Source organism: Bombus flavifrons, chromosome 3, assembly GCF_040668555.2.
Source record: "Bombus flavifrons isolate JBK064 chromosome 3, iyBomFlav1_principal, whole genome shotgun sequence".
NCBI lineage: Eukaryota > Metazoa > Arthropoda > Insecta > Hymenoptera > Apidae > Bombus > Bombus flavifrons.
In genome coordinates, this window is record NC_138444.1 from 7,421,361 (window position 1) to 7,440,830 (window position 19,470).

Here is a 19,470-nt window from a genome sequence, read left to right on the forward strand (position 1 = left end):
TATAGTGAACTACATTGTTCAGAAAATAGGCCAACAGAAAAGGAAACTCTTACACTTGCCGATCATCTAACACTTCCTTGATCATTTCTACTCTAATTTCCTTCTCCACACCGTTTCCAATCTAATTACCATTCAACCCGCATAACTCAACCCCTCCAAAGTCTCTCGAAACGCCTGTTCCCATTTCCGCTCATCAAAAATTCTCATCTTTACTTTTCAAGTCTCCATCAAACAAACCAAAGTAAAATAGCTATACTAGCTATTAGAAAGATAATTCAAACTGAACACGAAAAACAAATTGTTCATGTACAAAATCATCCTAAAACCCATATAGACATATGACATATATTCACAACTAACTGGGTCTATTCTAACATACAAATATTACAAAGATTTCAAGATTCGAAAGCTTGACAAGATATGTACAACGCGCCATAGTATAACGCCAACATAATACTTAAAGTTAAGTTACCTATACCTACAGTCAAATTCGGTAAAAATTCCCTTAAAAGAACTAATCGTAAATGTACAGAACTCCCTGAGAAGATAAACTGCTTCGCCTTCCATCCGAGCCCTTCCATCGATTACCCAATCTGTCTACGATAGTCTAGTCGCGTTTATTAATCAGTCAGAATAAAACCGACTCGTGTGCTCATCCTATCTCATTAAACGACTCTGCTCCCCTCTCTTCCTCTACGTTCTCTTGTTACTCTGTCTCGTTTTGTCAAACGTTTGCTCGTTCAAACGAACGAGGAACTCCATCTTCTTCCAGACTAGGCCTGCGCTCCCTCTCTCCACGAGCTGACATTCTCCTAGCGGCGGCGCTCGTTGGCTGTGTGTCGACCGACGACGATCGGAGCCAACTTCTGTGACCATCGAGGTTTCGTCCCCTCGTGTTCCGTTTCGTGGCCGGTCAGTCAGTCAGCTCGGTATCGCATTATGCTACGGTCGCAACGACGGTCGCATCCTAACCGTGGCCGAAGCCTCCTCTACGCGACGATACCAGGAATCGGTGCAACGTGAGATCCGATGGCATGCATCCACCCGGAAAATGGGGAAAACCGCCAGCAAACTAAAGTCCCGCAGAAGCCAGAGTTAGTGTCACATTCTACATTTTGTAATCTTTTTCCTTCTGTTCCTTTGATTTGATTTTTGCAGCAATTTTTGTATTCGAAGCAGTGCTTTGTTCTTCGGCATTGAAATTTCTTTCTTCGAATCATGTGCACGTTAGTTGTGCTATACGATGTGTAAAGTCATTCGTGTTTAGTCAATTTACTGTCCTGTTTGTTTTATTTCTGAAACGATTTTCCTCGTTTCTTTGCGTCGAAGAGTTTTTCAAATCAAAATGTGGACTTTGTTTGTACAATACAAAGCTCATGCAGGTAAAGGTACCATTTGCAAGTTATAGTGGAGGATTGTCAACGTGTTTTGAACGTGGATGAACAAATTTTTGAGTTATTAAGGAACTGTATTAGTTGTTATTGAAGTGTGTGCTTTTTCTCTTTTTTTTTTTTTTTTTTTTTTTGAAGGATTTGAAGGAGATTGATGATAGTGTTTTATGCGTATGCGGGAGTGGTTTGTTCGATCGGTGAAAGGAGAGTGATGAGTCGCCGTGATTCAGGGAGCACGTGCTCAATGATGGACGGTCGAGACTGATATCGGTGAGAGATCTCGTGGTCAAGCGTAAAACGGCCACGTGAAGTTACGTTTGTACATATTTAACAACGTTTGTACCACTGAGTTTTTAATTCTTCTTTTAACTTATAATTTAGTCGAATTTATTAATTTTATTAAAAAATCAAGAGCCTATCGTTTCGACAATAGTCTAATTAAGGTAATGATTAAAAGATCCTCTAATCTATAGAATACAATAACCAATTAGCTAACTTTCTCCGCAGAATATGTATACAGACTAATTCCTTATAATTTCTCACAAGAGTCTTCGTACACCCTGCAAAAACGCTATTTTTGTAACGCTAAATGTGTAAAAATAATATATATATATTTCTACATTATAGAAAGTAGGTATAATTCTTATACGAATATGTAGACAGAATAGGGAGACAAAAATATTTGTACATCTTAGTATTTTGAACTACAGGTTATGCTAATACTTTGGCAGAACTGTTTTTGTCCTTAAAACGAGTCTTAATCTTTTTAACATAAACATGCTAACTTTGGCGGCAAATTTTGATGTCATTTTATCTACATAGAAGTGCCCTTTTTGCGTATACAAAAACTTACATGAAAGACTATATGTACTAAAAAATATCCTCTAATCCTGGCTAGAAGAAATGAGCACCGTGTTGCGTGATTAAAGCAACATTATTAATGAAATTTTGCAAGTCGTAAGTTAACGGCATTGATCAATTTTCTTGCAATTGTCAGTTCATTAATATAATTGTGATTAACAAATTATCATGCAAGAGAATCTAGGACGCTTTTGCTTCGAATATTAATTCAGTTATGCAACAGCTGGGACGAAAAATCGTTGGCCAAACAAACGAAACGAAACATCGCGATAAGTCACCTGGCATATCAGCGGTTTATCGTGGAGCTCCGCCTACGCAACGATCGCTTCGCGGGCTGTCGCGTTGTAAGTAAATACACGTGTAGAGAATCACGTTGGAGTTTTATTTGAAAATCGAAACTGGTACGAAGTATGCTAAACGTGGGATGTAGGTCGCACGGTAGTTCCTTCTTGCGCGGGCTGCGCCTGATAAACGCAGCTTGCACCGACCAAACGTCGAGATAAACGCGTGTCTTTAAGGACATTTAAGCGCGCGAAACGTGTAAACGGAGCACACGGGGGCAATCAGACGTTAAATAGCGGACTTTCTCGACATTTTTTGAGAACTCGACCAATCAGATCGAGTCGACCAACACACTAAATTTAAAATTATATACTTTCGTAAATTTTCTCCTACATTTTTTGGATTATGTTGCATCGAGGTTGTGGATTGGAATGTAATTTTGAAATTTTGAAATCTCGCGATTTCTCTACGCGTCGATCGAAACTCTCGGCGACTCATTCGTCCCTGTCAGCTGTGTACAAACTGAGTCCGATTGTAATTCCCATCGCGAGGCAAACGCGCATATAATTACGCAGCCACGAAGGAAACGGGGGAATCTCCACGCACGTTTTACGCACGTGAATAAAACTTGTTTTTTAACAGTACGCGCAAAGAATCAGCCGTGTCGAACACTCAGTTTTCGATGACAAAGAAAAGCGCGCGTGTTCTTTCAACCGAGCTGATATAGCTAGCGTATAACGGAATTTCTTTTAACAAAGTTCTCCAAAATTCGTCTGTATTTAAATTCAAAGACTTCCGTTTAAATGTACAGACGAAAAATCGAAATATTCATGAAAGTTATAGAACGAGAAGCTTTCAACGATTTCGCGAGTAACTGGCTGTAAAAATGTACCACAAATGAAAAGAGAAATATTCTTGTTCATATTGTATACGGTACATTTGACGGTATGCAGATTTTGCAAATTTCGAACTCTCGTCGCCAATGAAACATTTATGAAGCTGCAGCAACAGGTGAATCAGTGTCATTCAGTCAATTTGCTGATCAAGTTAAATATGATATATGTATATTAAACTTCCGTGAAACACTTAATATTATTCATTTCTATGATATTCTCTTTCGATATTTTCACAGGTGTAAATCCAATAAGAATAAAAAGTGACAAGTTTATCAAAATTTATTCAATCAATCGAATTATAATTATCCGATAAATTATTGTAAATATCACTCAAACGCCGAACAAAAAGTAATGAATTTATTCAAATTAAATCAAATCTGAAATCTCCAGAAAAAGATTATCTCTCATCCAATGTTCGACACATTGCCAAAACTCCAAGCAAAACATAACAGATCTCTTTAAATCAAGCATAAAATCGGCAAAAATATTCCCGTGGTTTGTTCGTTTCGTTCGTGCTCAGTAAAGCTACCTAATCGCGGCTTTTTCGGTCGATAATGGTTCTCCAAACGTTGCATAGTTATCTCGATAAGCGGTTGGCTTATCAGTGTCGCCAGGTATGATGTCGGTGAGCAAGCGAGCGAGCGAATAAGCGGGCGGCGCAAAACACACCTGCATTCCAGCGGCTGTGTTTTTCGAACACGAACAGCCTCGCTCTTCTCCTTTTTCTCGACTGTCCAGGCTCTCCTTTTTCCTCGAATGTCCCAGGCTCTCCTGACGGCTCGAGAACTCCCATCACGGCTGCCCTCCAATTTTCTTTCTCAAGCACACCGTGAAATTTTCAGGAAGACTTAAAACTTCACTGGTGGCCAGAGAAAATGTGTAGAATAGGGTAGAGAGTTAGTGCCAGTCGAGACAAGAGTGAAAGCGTAAATGTAGTGTTTAGAATAGCTTTTATGGTCTTCCACGAATGTCTTCGTTCTGTAAAATCCTATGAAAAGGCTATTTTCATGCAAAGTTGTATCCTCGTATAATATTACGTGTCGTATCTTCATGTTCATTTATTAACGCATGAAACAACAATAATTATTTTATAGCAAAACGCACTACTTTATGAGAATATTCGAAAGAAGAAAGATTGTTTGTGCAGTCCTGTTATTTCTCAGAGAGATATATAGATCATGCCAATATTTTATGATTATACCTTTTTATACCAATTACCTATACCAATTTATACCTTTAAAGCGAAGCTGTTAATTGGCATAAAACACGCTAACTTTGCTGCGAAAGATGTGCAATTTTATTCAATAAAGATAATCTTATAAAGGGTACGAAGTCTTTTGCAATTTTCTCTACGATACTTAAGTTAGGAAATATAGTTAAAAGAAAAGGATCAAAGAGAAAAAAAGATGAAGTTTGATCTCTTTTATAGCTGAAAAAGACACGAATAGTTTGTCAATAAGAGTAAAAAAAAATGGCGCGTTGAAAGATTCTCCTCTTCTTTTGTGATTGGTTTTTTGACGAATTATGGATAAGAGCACATTAGGGTCGATTATGCAGATCTACCGATTGAAAGGAAACGATAAACGTGCATATTCTTGCAATGAATGGACCATTGTCCCCGTCGGCGTTGATCTATCGCTGACATTTCGAGCCCGAAGAATTTTTAGTCACGTCTCCTCTTATCACGATCGAATGATGCATGTCTGTTACTATGAAATTTAACGATTCGTCAATTTATTTTATTATGCGAAATCCTACTATTTCGTATGCAAACATTGGAATTTTTATATTAAACGTCGGATAGTCATTTCAACAGCTCATGCATACATAAATGAATGAACATTTACGATGAAAACATCTGTGTTGCAAATCAGCAAAAAATGATGGAGAGATAAAAATACTTAAAAATGCTTAGTAAATGTATTTCTTCATCCTCATTTCAAAACTCTTGGCAATAGTTTCAAATGTATACACGGTTAAAAGTTTTAACACAAAACTTCCATCTCATCAAAATTAAAGATAACATCCGTAGTCGATGGTAGGCAGTAAAAATATTTTTCAAATATACCAAGTTGATGCGTATGAAAATATTGTTTGTGTGACCTTTGAATTTGATGAACCAATATTACTCATCAAAATTTTATTCTACTTCAACAAATATGCACCAGTTTAATAACGAAAGAAGAAACTGCTCGCAAAATCTTCTGTATGTATCTCAATCTACTGATCCTTCCCACAAGCGAAGGAAACTTTGTTACACGCAGCTGGTGCTCGAACCGTGTTCCTGAAAATAGAGCGGAACGGTTGTTTGGAAATGCTCTGAAACAGGTACACTTTCGTGGCGAAGAATGCATTCCGAGTCACGCAACTGCCGTACAATTCGCTACTCAGCACTCTTTCTCTTTTTCTTTTAAATCGTCCAATGTAGCGGAAAACGAAAAAACGAAGACGAGGAGAAGCATCTTTGCTTGTCTAGAAATACCCGGCGAAAAATCGCGAAGTTTAACGGGGGAACATGGTCTCGTATCCGCAACTGGAAAGGCTCGAGAACAGGTTTATATCCGCGCGTGTGAAGGCGAGCGAAGATAAACGAATCGAAGCGAAAGTGAGCCGAACACTTCAGTTTCTGACCAACTGTTCTAAGGATCCACGTATGATCCGCTTGTCAGATGTGGGTACGAGTGAATAAAAACGTAATACCTAGCGTGTACCGCGTATAAAACGATTTTCAAATCGGAATCATTAAATCGATGATGAACAATCGAGGAAGATTCTACGACTTCGATAACGAGCGCGGTTGTTTCGTGGCTGCACCTGCGATCGCGTTCTCCGTGAACACGATGCAGTGATCCGGTCAGAATTCCAGAGAAGGACGAGCCCAGTTGTACTGAGCAACATTTTCCGAAAGTGATACTGATCCTAACATACGTTTCATTTATGATTGAAACGGAACGACACATTTTTTGACTTTTGGGGTTAATGAACGACAGGTGGATTGAACATAGTGTAAAATGTAAAGTGAATGGTTTGATCGTTTGAAGTGGGACTGAGACTAGAGGAGGGGTAGTATAGTGAAAAGTGCATATGCAGTGGAGGATGTAGTCTATGCAAGGGAGAGATGAGACTTTGATTTCAATCATATAAAGATAGAAGGAATGGTAACACTAATTGTGAGAGCAGGTGCAAGAAGCTCCTATCTCGACAAATAAAACTGAGATCAGAGTCAGGAAACTCATTAAAACATCCCAAAAGCATTTTTCGCAACAGGACTCGTTAAAGTGCTCATATTCATACATAATTTCTATATCTTTCTATATTTCTATATCTATATCTTTTTTCTGTATCAATTACAATAAAAAATTCAATTCCACGAAGATTTAAGAAAATAGTAGTTACCTAATAAAGAAATTCCTAGATAAAATTCCTTGATAGGACGACTACGATCATAGCCTGCCTTGTTGAGAGGCGAAAGAGAAGCCCCGATAAAGACATTAACTGCACCGATCGTTTGTATACGAAACCCGATGAAACCATTTGACGTAATCGCGATGGAGGGGCGTTGGCATCTCTGTTCGCGATAGCAAATCGCGAGCGAGTGGTTTTAAACGCTATCATTCTTCCAAGTGATTTGCACACTGACCACACGGCCAAAGTTATTGATTACAAATAAATAACAAACAAAAGTGAGTGACATAAACGTGAGCTGATAAGATTCGTCCACGAGTAAGTGGCACGGATAGCGATGATCGTAAGCGACAAGGATCGCGCGCGGAAAAGTACCGGCATGCGTGAGTATTAGAGACGAAGGATTCGAACTTCAGATTAACAAGTTTTTCTTAAATTACCTATGTATCGGCAAATGTATGGGCAATTTGTCGTTCATATGATCGATGAGTTAGAAATTTCTTTGCATAGAGATCTTTACGGGTTCTCGATGAAAAACAAAGCGATTCGATTTGTTCTGTATAAGGAACGAGCTAATTTGTATTCTTGATGGAATGATAGATTATAATGAGACTAGGTACAGCAAGCAAATGAGAACATTATGGAATATGAATCACTAAGATATGTGTAATAGATGTTAGGGCGAGTTGGAAGTGATGTTTCTTTTGTCGAGATTGATTGTTCTTTTTTCTAGTTGCTAAGCTTTGTAAGAGAAAGTATAGCAAATGACTTTGCTCGATAATTTGACAGAATTGGTTTTCTGATAGTAATAGGTTTACTGAGATGCAAGAGAAGATTCGTCGAAATAGCTTGTTCTTCATATCGAAGCTATAGTGTTCTTCTATAAAGATGTATAGTTCTATAATCTTCTTTCTTCTTGATATTGATATGTGATATATGATAATTGAATTAAAATGTATATATATTAATAACATTTCATCTAGAATCACTTTGAAAAAATTTTAAAGAAGATTCCAATTTTTTCGGATGTTTGTCGATGAAAGTTAAGAGTTTGTTTATTTCTGAAAACACAACTGCATGTAATAACACACTTTTCGATAATCTTCAGGCATAGCATGGAGCTTCCGGTTTCCATCTATGGGCACCCTACAAAACCTAGGCGCCAGTGGCCGTCGTCGAAAGAGAAACGGCATATCATCTTCAACCTCTTGTAAGGAACTCCATCAGAAGCGACACACGATCCACCTACAGCCGGAAGCAATTATTCATAAGGAGCCATCATTCATTGTGACACCACCGTCGCCGGAAGATCCGACCGAGGAGAACAGAAGGTAACTCGAGTGGTGTGTTAACTAACCATAAACTAAGCACTCTGTTCGATAAAACGACTACTTGAAATCAATGTTATGTACATATACGCTCATATATGGCTTAATTTAAATTAAAATTCCCGGTTATTTCGTAAATTGTTCAATTTAGTTGAATTTTATGGATATATTTATATTACTTACCCAATTCTGAATTTTTAATAATCCATAATTTCGAAAAGTGATATCTTCAAGTTTATCAATCTACGTCTCATAGATCTTTAGATTCCTTCTAATTCATAACCTTATACTGATTTATATGTTTAACACGTTAAGTGCCATACCAGTTTTACAATGTTTGGCCGTGGCGCCACGATGATTTTTTTATTATGCGATACATATAATGTTGAAATATTACATACAAGAGATATGTTACGGTGTATAATCATCATTAATGAATTTATCTCACTGAGATCACTGGTGACCCCCATGGCGCTCTAGTGCAATTTCGCTCGATTTACTTATCTTCAACGATTATCAATTATCTCATATTGTTTCTTCGAATTGCTAAATAATTGTTCTATGTTGTTACGTCCGGGGTTGTACCGTAAACCATAATCCATCCCTCGGTCATACTTATTCGGATCTGCAATAATCCTAAAGAACTGTCACAAGATTTAGTATTTTGTACTTTACTGTCAAGGACCTTAAATGCCTTAGGGCATTAGGGCCTAAGGGCAAGGACCTTAGTGTTATTGTTCATTAAGGTAAAACATGGAAAAAGCGGGTTTTTCCCATGTTCAACAACCACTGATGGGGGCGCACATAATAGATCTATATTTCATGTACAAATAAAACTATTTTTATATGTTTTATATTGCATTAATTTCGTCACACAGTGTAGTAACGATGGTAATAATAAAAAATTTATAACTATTGACATTTGTTCAAGTTATGTATTTCTAACAATCTTGGTGCGCCGGTCACCGGTGACCCCCATGGCATTCAACGTGTTAACGATAACCAACATTGAAAGTATACTTTCAACGCAACTAATCTCCTAGGTTTCAAGTTACACATATATACATATGTTAAAATAACATGGGTTCGAAGAACCCTAAAAAGACCCGAAGGACTTTTCAAAAGGATTCGAGTCGAAATTCTCATGTTATAAGTTATGAATTAGCCTGTTGGAGGTACACCGAGGATACCGGTACGGGAGCATAATAGAGCCGGCAGGTCCTGAACCGGTTTTCCTCGATCTTTGCCTTTCAAAGTGATGTCCTCCCTCGGCCAGTCGGGAATCCCATAGCGGAAAGACAGCACAATGGGGGAAACTATAAACGTTCCAGCGATACTTGTAGCTGTTTCGTAATCCCTTCGGAAATCTGTGCGACAGCACATCGACCGATCCTTGTCCCGTTCATGTCGAGATTTATCTGAACATTGCATCGTTGAAAACTATAAGAACTGGCATTTCGATCGTTAATGACTTCATAGCTTGACCGATATGAATTTCAATAAGTTAAACGCAGCGTTAAATCGAGCGTGGTTAACGGAGTGTAAAGTGACGTTGGAAATTGATTCATTTTACGCTATGTTGAACAGGGATTGAGTATGATGATGCTAATGATCGATATAATTAAGGTACGGTAGCGCCTCCATGTTACAGGGAAGTCGTAGAATCGGTCAAGCGACGAAGTTATGATAGAGCATGCCGATAAACGAATTGACCGAAACTTGAGTAAATTGCAAAATTTCATCATAAATCATTATTTCATCACGTTAAATTTAGTTCAATTGTGTACGTAAGTTCATAGGTATCATCTTGTGCTCTTTACACTGACTTCTTTTCATTGCTGAAAACCTCTTCTGCGGTAACTTTGCGTTACTTCTCTTTGCTGCTACTTCTTTTCCTACAATATATCATTTTATTTCTTTTTATTTCTTTTTTATTTCTTTCTTTTTTAAATTCTTTATACTGCTTTGTTTATTACCAAGATAGAACGTTCAGATGTCAGAGAAAAGATTTTTATCCGAATAATTCCTACAGATTCATAGAAAATAATTCACTCAAACTAAGAAGTTCATCTAGTCGATTAACTTACGAAAATTACTGGTGGTTTCAATGAATGAGTACTTTCAAAGATCTTCTGCAAGTTTCTATGAACATGATGGGGAGGATTATGGGTAAAACCAGGAGCAGTGTTACACAAAACGATGCGCATGCGTGCACTTTCGCGCGAATCGCTGATAACGCGAGTAAAGTTCTGTCGCGTTGACATTACAGCTAGGGACGATAAGAAACGCTGCATACTTCTGCGAAACGTATCCCTCTCGTCTACGTATAATTCCAGTTGAAAATTGTTTTCGTCACGCAATCAGTTGCAGTTCGAAACGGTAGACTGTTAGACTCAAAATGTAACAACTGGCACGTACGAAACAGTAGAAAAGAAATAAAATTCTATAAGTTATCCGAGACAAATTTTTATATATGATTCTTAATCTTCGTATTTTGACTACAATTGTTTATAAAAAATTAGATATAAAATCCCGATTCATCTCAATAAACCGTTATTTTAAAATTTAATACCTGATAACAGTAAAATTCTGTAAAGAATTTAGAAAGATAAGAAAAAAAAAACTAACGAAAATCATCCTAGAGTGATCGATTGACCTTGATGGCATGTATTTATGATAAAAATGACAAGATTTTTAAATAAACGCATGTGTGCTATGTTTCGCGCATGCTACGTTTATAAGTTTATACAGATGCTTCAGTCCTTATCGCGAAAAAAATAAGAAGAAAAAAGGATACTATCAAGCAGTACGCTATACGCAATTTTTTCAATCGCACAATAGAATCACGCGTCAAATGATATCAGACGCGTCTAAAATAAATTGTGATAATTTAATTCGAAAAAAAAGATGTTAAAAATACCATAGCTTGATACCTATGTAGAATAGTCCATAGAAATAGATCTAACAGACATAATATTTGTATCCATTCAAAAGGCGGTGTCCAAATGTTGCACCACGTGTAACCAAATAATCTCGTATATTTAGAACATATTGGGGCGCTCGGTTAAATTTGTTTTTTTATTCGTAAGTAGGGTGACGTAGAAAAATATGCATCTGTCATTGCAAGTGGAATCATCGTTCGTTACTGTTTACCGAAAAATATTCTCCTACTCTTAAATCAAACAGATCTATAACCCCATAAACTGATTTATATTATTGGCGTAATCATTTTAATTTACTAACAATTCTTATTCTTAATTTCATTAACAGTCACACGGACTATTATCAAACGGACCTGATACTGTCGTAGACCTGAGACAGTACTCTCGCGTCCCTACATCGATCACCGAACGATGCACTGCCTTTCCAAGCTCAGTAAGAACGAAACAAATGCACAGATGCGTTTTATTACACTTATCGAGCGCCCTTATTTCACGCAGGCGCGCCAGGCCCCCATATGCAACACCCTCTTCCTGAACAGATCAATAACTTTCGCGTGTATCAACTAGGCCTCACGTGGTATCCCGATAACGTTGAATTTCTCAATTGAAATCAACGAAAGCCTCGAAAATCGGGAGAATATCTCGCGCTCGAGTTCATCGATCGAACGACCGGTGTCAACTCGAATGTTGAAAGGCACTCGAGAACGGAGAAAACGCAGGCGTGGGTGAGAACGCGATGAGACACCATGGGTACGCAGTAACGTACTTAGCATATTAAAAATGCAATAAAACGCACCGTTGAATCGTTTTAAACTAAACTTGGCTTCTTCGAATCATCTTCATCAATCGATCATCCTAATAAATCCTTCGATCGTCGTATACCATAATCGAATACTATTTTTACTTTAGCTGTTTCTAAGAGATAGCTGTCTATTATTTAGAACTCTTGGCAGTTTTCTAATCTGAAGAAGTCAAGATTAATTTACAGTAAATCTAAATAGATGTATCTAAGTAGATCTGAGTTTCTTTAAAGTGGTTGTTAAGTTAATTATAAAATTTTATCGGTCGGGCATATAAATGCTATCTTTACTCATTTTCGTAGCTGAAATATAACGCATGTAACATGAAATTAACGAAATTCTATGTATACAGGAAAATAATGAATTTTAATTTGAATAAAACAAGTTTTACAACGAAAATTAACGAATAATAAAAGCACAATAATAGTACGTTAATGCACAATGTTTCAAAGATCGCAGAAGAAAACAAGAAAAGGATGAATTTTAATAGGTTTCCAGTCAAACGAGATCGCAGCATCTATAGGGAAGGAAGAGAAATATTTTCCTTGGCTAGAAAGACGGCCGAGTCAAATTCGTCTCCACGTCGTTCTATTAATATCTCACGGGGCGCCCCTCTGATCCTCCAAAAATACGGCCCTGCTCCCGTCGTGGCTTTCCACGCACATAGTTCAGTGGGGTGCGCGCGCTCGGCCCGAGAGCCGTGTGGCCAAACCCTGTCTTTACGATTTCTCGCGGCTTCAAAAGAAAATTCTTTGCGCGCGATCACGTTCGTGGAACGCACCGTGTGTTCTTTCACCTTCAACGAGAGGGAAGGTTAAAAGAAACAAGTTGAAAGGAAAAAGGGTTGGAGAGATGCACCGAGGCGAAATGTGAACGATCCACGGTGTAAAGTTGCTTTTTCGACGCAGGTCGTCGGAGGTAAAGGTCGAGGAGGCGGAGGAGGAGGTGGCGAACAGAAGGGAGGACTGCGACGCGTGCGAATTCGCTGCGAAAAGGGTTGACAACAGTAACGACTATTCCAATCTACCAATGGTAAGTGTGTCATTTATTATAGGAAACGTTTCAGATTCGAAGAATTCGGCGGAAAAGCGTGGAATCTGTGATAATGGGCGTTAATAGACGGAAAAGTTGTTGATACGCAAGACGGTTCGTTCAGTGACACCACTCCCCAGTGAAATATAGATTTGTGAAAATTTTAAAGTTTGAATAAATCATTTTTAATAATTCTCTGATACTGATGATGAGTTTTATACCTAATTTATATTTTTATACGCGAGTCGTGTTTACATAAAAGTAGTAAGTTTGTAGTATTGAACAAAATAATCACGTAATGGATATTTTATGTTCAACAGAGGTTTGTTTAGAATATTTTTAGAAATGATCAAACTAACGAAGTTCGATCTTGATCGAAGTATGATAATGAAAAGTGACAGACTCATCGAAGAAATTTGATGATTGATTCGTTGACGCTACTGACTCGATGATTCAACTTTCACGCGTGACACTCTACTCCAAACCGTTGATAAGTTGTACGCATGAACGCTAACTTCGTTGATCCCTTTATGGAGCGAGTACTCAAGGCTATTCTTGTTAAGCCAATCTTGCGGTCTCGTACCGTCCAGACATTTCTTCGTTGATTGTGGCTATATGTAGCTTATCTTATGCGAAAAGTCGTTTGATAGAAATAGTAAAAATGCTCGTATGCCCACGCTGTATCAAATTAAAATACTAGTGTAAGGTAAAGAAATTTAAGAATTATAAAAAGAGTAAGAAGCAAATGCTTAAGATTATATGTAGAAACGTCAAACTATATAAAAAAATAAAATCTTCAGGAAAATAATATTGAAAAAATGCTAATTCCACGAGTCTTCTTGAATTTCTAATGCCTGAAACGCTATAGTCCTAAACTATGTTCGGGGACCTCTCATTTAAAATTCACATTCTCGCTTATCTGATTTAGGATCCACCCGAGGAGTCGACTCGAAAACTTCTGGAGCGAGAACTTCGACTTCTGGATCCCAGAGATTTAAGATCGCACGCTTGGTATCATGGTAGTACTCTTCGAGGTGGTCGAAAGGGCGCTGAAGCGGAAGTACCGAGCGACGGTGACTTCCTGGTCCGGGATTGTGCCTCCCAGCCCGGAAACTACGTCCTTACGGTCCGATGGAAAGGCCAACCCCTTCATTTCGTCATCAACAGGGTGAGTTTTTCTTAAGACTATCGCATTCTTTATGTAATCTTTGCTTCTAAGCAGTAGAAGCAAAAACTTTTGGATAAAAATGTAACAAATCCTTTAAATTTTAGTTTTTGTTTTCCAAACTTCTTCAAGCAAGCGTTCTGTAATTTCCTATTAATTAGTGTTCCGATATAATCAGCCGTTTCTTTAATCAGTATTCTGATAATCAAGTTTCTACTGTATTTAAAACCAAAGATTTCTAAATTTTACTTTGAATAGGAAAGCCCATAAATGTTTATAGACTTACAGTTTTATATATTTACACATTAGCTTTATTCGCTTTTCCATCCTGTATCTGTGAATATAATAAAAGTACTTCACGTTTTGATAATAGAATTTTTACTGTACTTTTCTCATCATTATCAATAGACTAATCGTATCAAAAAACTAAATAATCACTATCGATAAACTAAACGCCTCTATACTAACAGGTAGTAATTCAGCCAGAGACAGTCTACGAAAGGGCCCAATACCAGTTCGAGGACGAAGCGTTTGACACGGTAGCCGATCTGATAACTTTCTACGTGGGCAGCGGCCGTCCGATAAGTCAAGCGAGTGGCGCTCGTATAATCACTCCAAAACCAAGATGCGTTCCTCTAACCTGCGTAGCAGGACCAACGAACAGCCAACACTGTTCTAGCCCTTCCTCCTCGTCCCTATCGACCGGATCTCCGCCTCGCCTACCTCGAAAACAACAACGAAGTCACTCTCTAACCGCTCAACATCATCCATCTGATCAACACGATAGTCGTCAAACATCGAATCAACAAGCAGCACCCCATGGACCTGTCCAATCGAGCACTCTACCGCGAGTTCCACCTATTCAGAACCAACCACCATCGTGTTCCTTATCTCTGGGTCGTCAGAAGATCACCAGGGTGACTTCCGACCCGGCTCTCCAACAACAGCAACAGCCAACTCTTCAACCATCGAGTTTGAATCATCAAAATTCACACGGTACCGCCCCGCCAAAGCCACCAAGGCTGCCATATGCCCCTAATCACCAGCATCACGCTCATCACCATCATCATCATCACCATCACCATCATCAAGGTTACCAAGCGTCAGGAAGCGATAGCGGAAACGGATCTGGAGACAGTGAGTTCGAAACGAACAATTCAGGCGGCGCCAGTAATCCGTCTTCCTCTGCTCCTATCAAAGGAGTCGTGATTAGAAGTCATTATAACACGAGTAATGATGGTACCAATGGGAATAATGGCAACGAGTATGAATTATCCGCAGAAGAGCAGCTAGTTGTGGCTGCACCGTCTTTAGAAATCACGACAGCTTTGGATATCGAAGGATTTACGACCCTGTTATTGCCAGCTGGCGAGCATAGACCTCTAGATCCTACAGCTTTAAGAGGAGTGTCTGGAATGTTGCATGACTCGGCACCAAGAGTCTTGGCGTCTCATCTAACGAAGATCGACCTTGAATTGGCTCTTCAACCTGGATCTGGGAATAGAAATGGGCTGAGTGGTATCGAATTAGCCACTCTGCCGCATGGTCGACAAGCCAGGATGGATTTGATCGAAAGATCCGAGTGTCTGAAGCTTGTGGTGGCAGTGACTGTGCTGGCTGGAGCCACTGCCATCGAAAGAGCAGCTACGATCAGCAAGTGGATCAAAGTCGCCATAGATACGAAGACAGCTCTGGGGAATTTGTATGGATTCTGTGGCGTGATGCTTGGTCTGTGTCTGCCTCAGATACAGAGGTTGGCGAACACGTGGCATTTGTTGAGACAGAAACATACCGACGAAGCTTTTAATTTTGAAGCGAAGCTCAGGCCTACGCTTCGTGCTATGAACGAGTGCACGAACCCACAGGCACCGAATACTACGCTCCCACATCTGTTGCCCATCGCTTTGCTCGGTGAACGAGGTCCTGAAGATATTCTTGGTGCGTTGAATAAAGTTTCTCTTGCTTTAATGGTAGATCTTCGATTCGAATTTAACTTGACACTGAATCCTAAAAAAATTCGTTTATAAAAATTAATTTTTATTAGTTTGAATTTTATTATAGGAAGAATATATTTTTGCTAGTATTGGACATCTAAACTAAAATTTAACATCGGATGCGTAATAAAATTTGAATCGTATCCTTTTTTAGGGACCGTAGCCCCATCAGGTCTAGCAGCGGCAATTCTATCGCCTTGGGAGAATTCAGCCCCAGACTGTGGCCTATCCATCGTTTGGTCTCACTTGGAATCAGCTCGAAAAATGGCAGAGAATCTCCCATTATTCCGTAGAAACGCGGAGATCGTTCTCGAGGGCTCGAGAAGCGACGAATTACTATCTGACGCGTTTCGAACGGAATTTCATATAAAATTCCTGTGGGGAAGCCGAGGGGCCACCGTAGCACCGGAAGAGAGGCATTTAAAATTCACGCAAGTGTTGGACGCGATGTTCGACAAGTGTTCATCGACGGAAGTGGCGGCCTAAACGCGATCAAAGGAGAATATTATAAATAGAAGTTCGATTTATCTTGACGTTACTTGACGTTTTTAAATGAACCTTTTTCTCGCGAGAACGAGACAAGCATAAGAAACAAGGGACCCGAACATATTTGCGTTCGACTTGCGTTCTAGGTGTAAATTATGATTCTGTAATTATGTAATTAAGTGATTGTAATTAATTGTACTTTCGTAGGGTTTAGTATTTTATTTGAAAAGATTCACGATTGTGTGGTCGAATGTACTGTTAGTCGACTATGCGTTAGAACTTTTTGAAATGTATGGTAAGATAGGATTATTTGAATCGGTAGAACATTTCGATGAAATTAAACAGTTCATCTTATAACTTATTAAATTCAGTTATAAACAATTTTTTCGCGATCGACATTTTAAGACAGACTGCTTGATTCGTTGTTAGTAGCCTGATGAACAACGAAATTATATGATATACATTGACGCTCGATCATAGTTTTGGAGAAGGAATAAGTTCTACTTATCAAAAGGTAAGAAGTTTGTTTAATTAACGTTAATATTATTTAATTATAATCGTCATAGTAATTCAGTAGCGCGTATATATTACTTTATTTTTGTAAATTATTTTATTATTCGTTTTATTAGTTCTTGTATAATACCTTTTCGCTGATTCAAATAATCCTAGCTTATCCTGCCATATCCGTTATCGAGCCGTTTCCTCGCGATTCTCGCAATTTTTTGAATTGTTTCTTCAAACGAGATCGCAAATCGTAATTGTAACTCGTGGAACGTGATTTTTCCATCGTGGCGAATGACATTTTTTGTAAGAGAAGAAATAAAAACAACGAAATAATGTGTTTTGCGATAATAATTCGCCGCGATGGTGGAACTGTATCTCTAAGGAACAAAAAAATCAAAAGCAAATAGCATTAACGTGACTTGGACGTATTGTATACCGCAGATGTAATGATAAAACGTGTCGTATTTAGCGCAATAACGATTCCCGAGAATGTTTAACGATCCTTTTATTATTAACAGGAAAACCGTATTTAACGTCTTGGAAGAAAAGTGGGCGACGAGAGATATGATAATCAAATCGAGTTGAACTTGTCGTGTACTTAACGCTCTAACCGATCCTATTATTACTCGACCGATTATACGTTGTAAATGTTGTTCACGTTTGTTCACATTTAATAATATATACGGAGAATGAAAATCAACTTCGCCTTTCAATTCACCCCCTCTCCCCTCCCGTCGATTTTTTATATATCTTCTACAAAGATATTATAATATTCATATGTGAAGTGTGAAAACTGATATTAAAACTTTCTCTTTATTCTGCACAAAATACGAGAGGAAAGATTATTTTTACCAAAGAATAAAGATTCAAATACAAATCACGCTTCATAAATATTCAAAAATGCTTGTAAAAAAAAAAAAAAAAGTAAATATGTCCGAGGACAGTATTTTAACATGGCACTTCGTAAAAGCCGCGTCTAGTGTCATCTAGTCTTGAACTGAGATACGTCTGAACGTATCTGCTATTGTAACTCCAGCGCGAAAAGATAAAACAATTTGTTAACTAAAATTCAATGACGATTTACTACAAAAAATTCGCGATTAAAATGTAATGAAATGTAAAGGTTTATTCCAGTTTTATATTTAAATATAATAAAATTTGGTGAGTCTGCATTAAATTCAACAGTTAACTAAGAATTTATTAAAGATAAATTAATCAAGGATTTATTCTTTAATATGGATTAAAACAAAAAAAAATAGTTTAACATGACCAAATTAAGAAGTGGTTTCTTTAACTTTTTTAGTTTCATCTTACAATTTCTATTATCTAAATACATACCAAATCTGCATACAAAATCGTCGAATTGACCACTAATTACCATGGCGTCCATAAATTCCTATTCCTTGGAAGTGATATGTATAATCAACAAATGATCTGTATAAAAAGAAAACCAAAGATTTAAAATAATTGTATAAAACTAAAAGCAATTACATTAAAGAAAGCAGTAATCAAACTCGAATTCTATTTCGAAAGTTTGTAATATAAACCATGATCATATCGAGGTTTCGACACTCATACTGAAAGCATGGAAAAGACCGTTCGGAATTTTGAAGCACGAAAAATCAACATAGAAGGCACAAAGCTTCATATTCTACGCATGTGACATGCTATGAATATTTTAAACAATGGCAGAGACATTCTACTCGTTCCTTTCTGTCTCATAAGAACGAAAACTTCGTTGTTTTCCATATTGACTTTTCATGACTCAATTTTCGGACGATTTCCCTAACGAATATCGAGACCTATTTATATGATCGCGATATAAATCACCAGAATCTTTAACAGTTACATATGTGACCAACAAAAAAAAGAAAAACTACCAAAGCTAGTTCAAAACTACTTACTTTCGATACAATAAGACACTATTACATAACTATACATTAGTTAAATGAAGCTAATAGTAACCTGTAAATAAAGTAGAAATACGACGCAGTTGAAGTTACACACGTCAAACAGGGTGTTACGTCCTGACGTTACGGCGCCTGACGACTTTCGACACTAGAATGACGTTATACGCAGCAGATTCCCTCGCAAATTCTTGATTGGATGAAGCGTAGCATTTCGTTGTCCAATCAAAGCCGCGCACAAAATTAAGATATTATATAACATAAAATCTTGTAAAGTCATTATTTTTCCATTGTTGCTGCGATAATATTAATCATATTCAATCAATAATTAAATACAGTGAATATAGTGTTTCTTTCTGATTAAATGAAAGAAAACAAGTTTTAGTTAGAATATAAGAAAACAGAATTAATATTGGGTAGCGATCGTGTCTATAAAGTATAACAAATAGTGAATATAATGCAATGAATAGTACTACA

General features: G+C 37.7%; 1 protein-coding gene and 1 long non-coding RNA gene across 4 annotated transcripts; one reads left to right on the top strand and one right to left on the bottom strand.

Moving 5' to 3' along the window:
* The first annotated feature begins 827 nt into the window (after nucleotides 1–827).
* Nucleotides 828–17,786, top strand: LOC138178000 (breast cancer anti-estrogen resistance protein 3 homolog). 3 transcript variants are annotated; one of them, XM_069109402.1, is made up of 6 exons: nucleotides 828–1,094; nucleotides 7,944–8,166; nucleotides 12,814–12,937; nucleotides 13,866–14,105; nucleotides 14,573–16,040; nucleotides 16,251–17,786. In XM_069109402.1, the coding sequence occupies exons 1-6, from the start codon at nucleotides 1,052–1,054 to the stop codon at nucleotides 16,580–16,582; spliced, it is 2,430 nt and encodes an 809-aa protein (XP_068965503.1). In that variant the 5' UTR covers nucleotides 828–1,051; the 3' UTR covers nucleotides 16,583–17,786. The 3 variants fall into 3 exon arrangements, with proteins under 3 accessions (XP_068965503.1, XP_068965502.1, XP_068965501.1); XM_069109401.1 differs by lacking the exon at nucleotides 828–1,094 and adding an exon at nucleotides 3,366–3,545; XM_069109400.1 differs by lacking the exon at nucleotides 828–1,094 and adding an exon at nucleotides 7,021–7,218.
* LOC138178012 (uncharacterized) lies at nucleotides 15,253–19,187 on the bottom strand. Its single transcript, XR_011172581.1, has 3 exons — nucleotides 19,052–19,187; nucleotides 18,425–18,520; nucleotides 15,253–16,109 (listed from the first exon to the last, which is right to left on the bottom strand). It is a non-coding gene; the product is annotated as an uncharacterized LOC138178012 (long non-coding RNA).
* Between the last annotated feature and the right edge of the window lie 283 nt (nucleotides 19,188–19,470).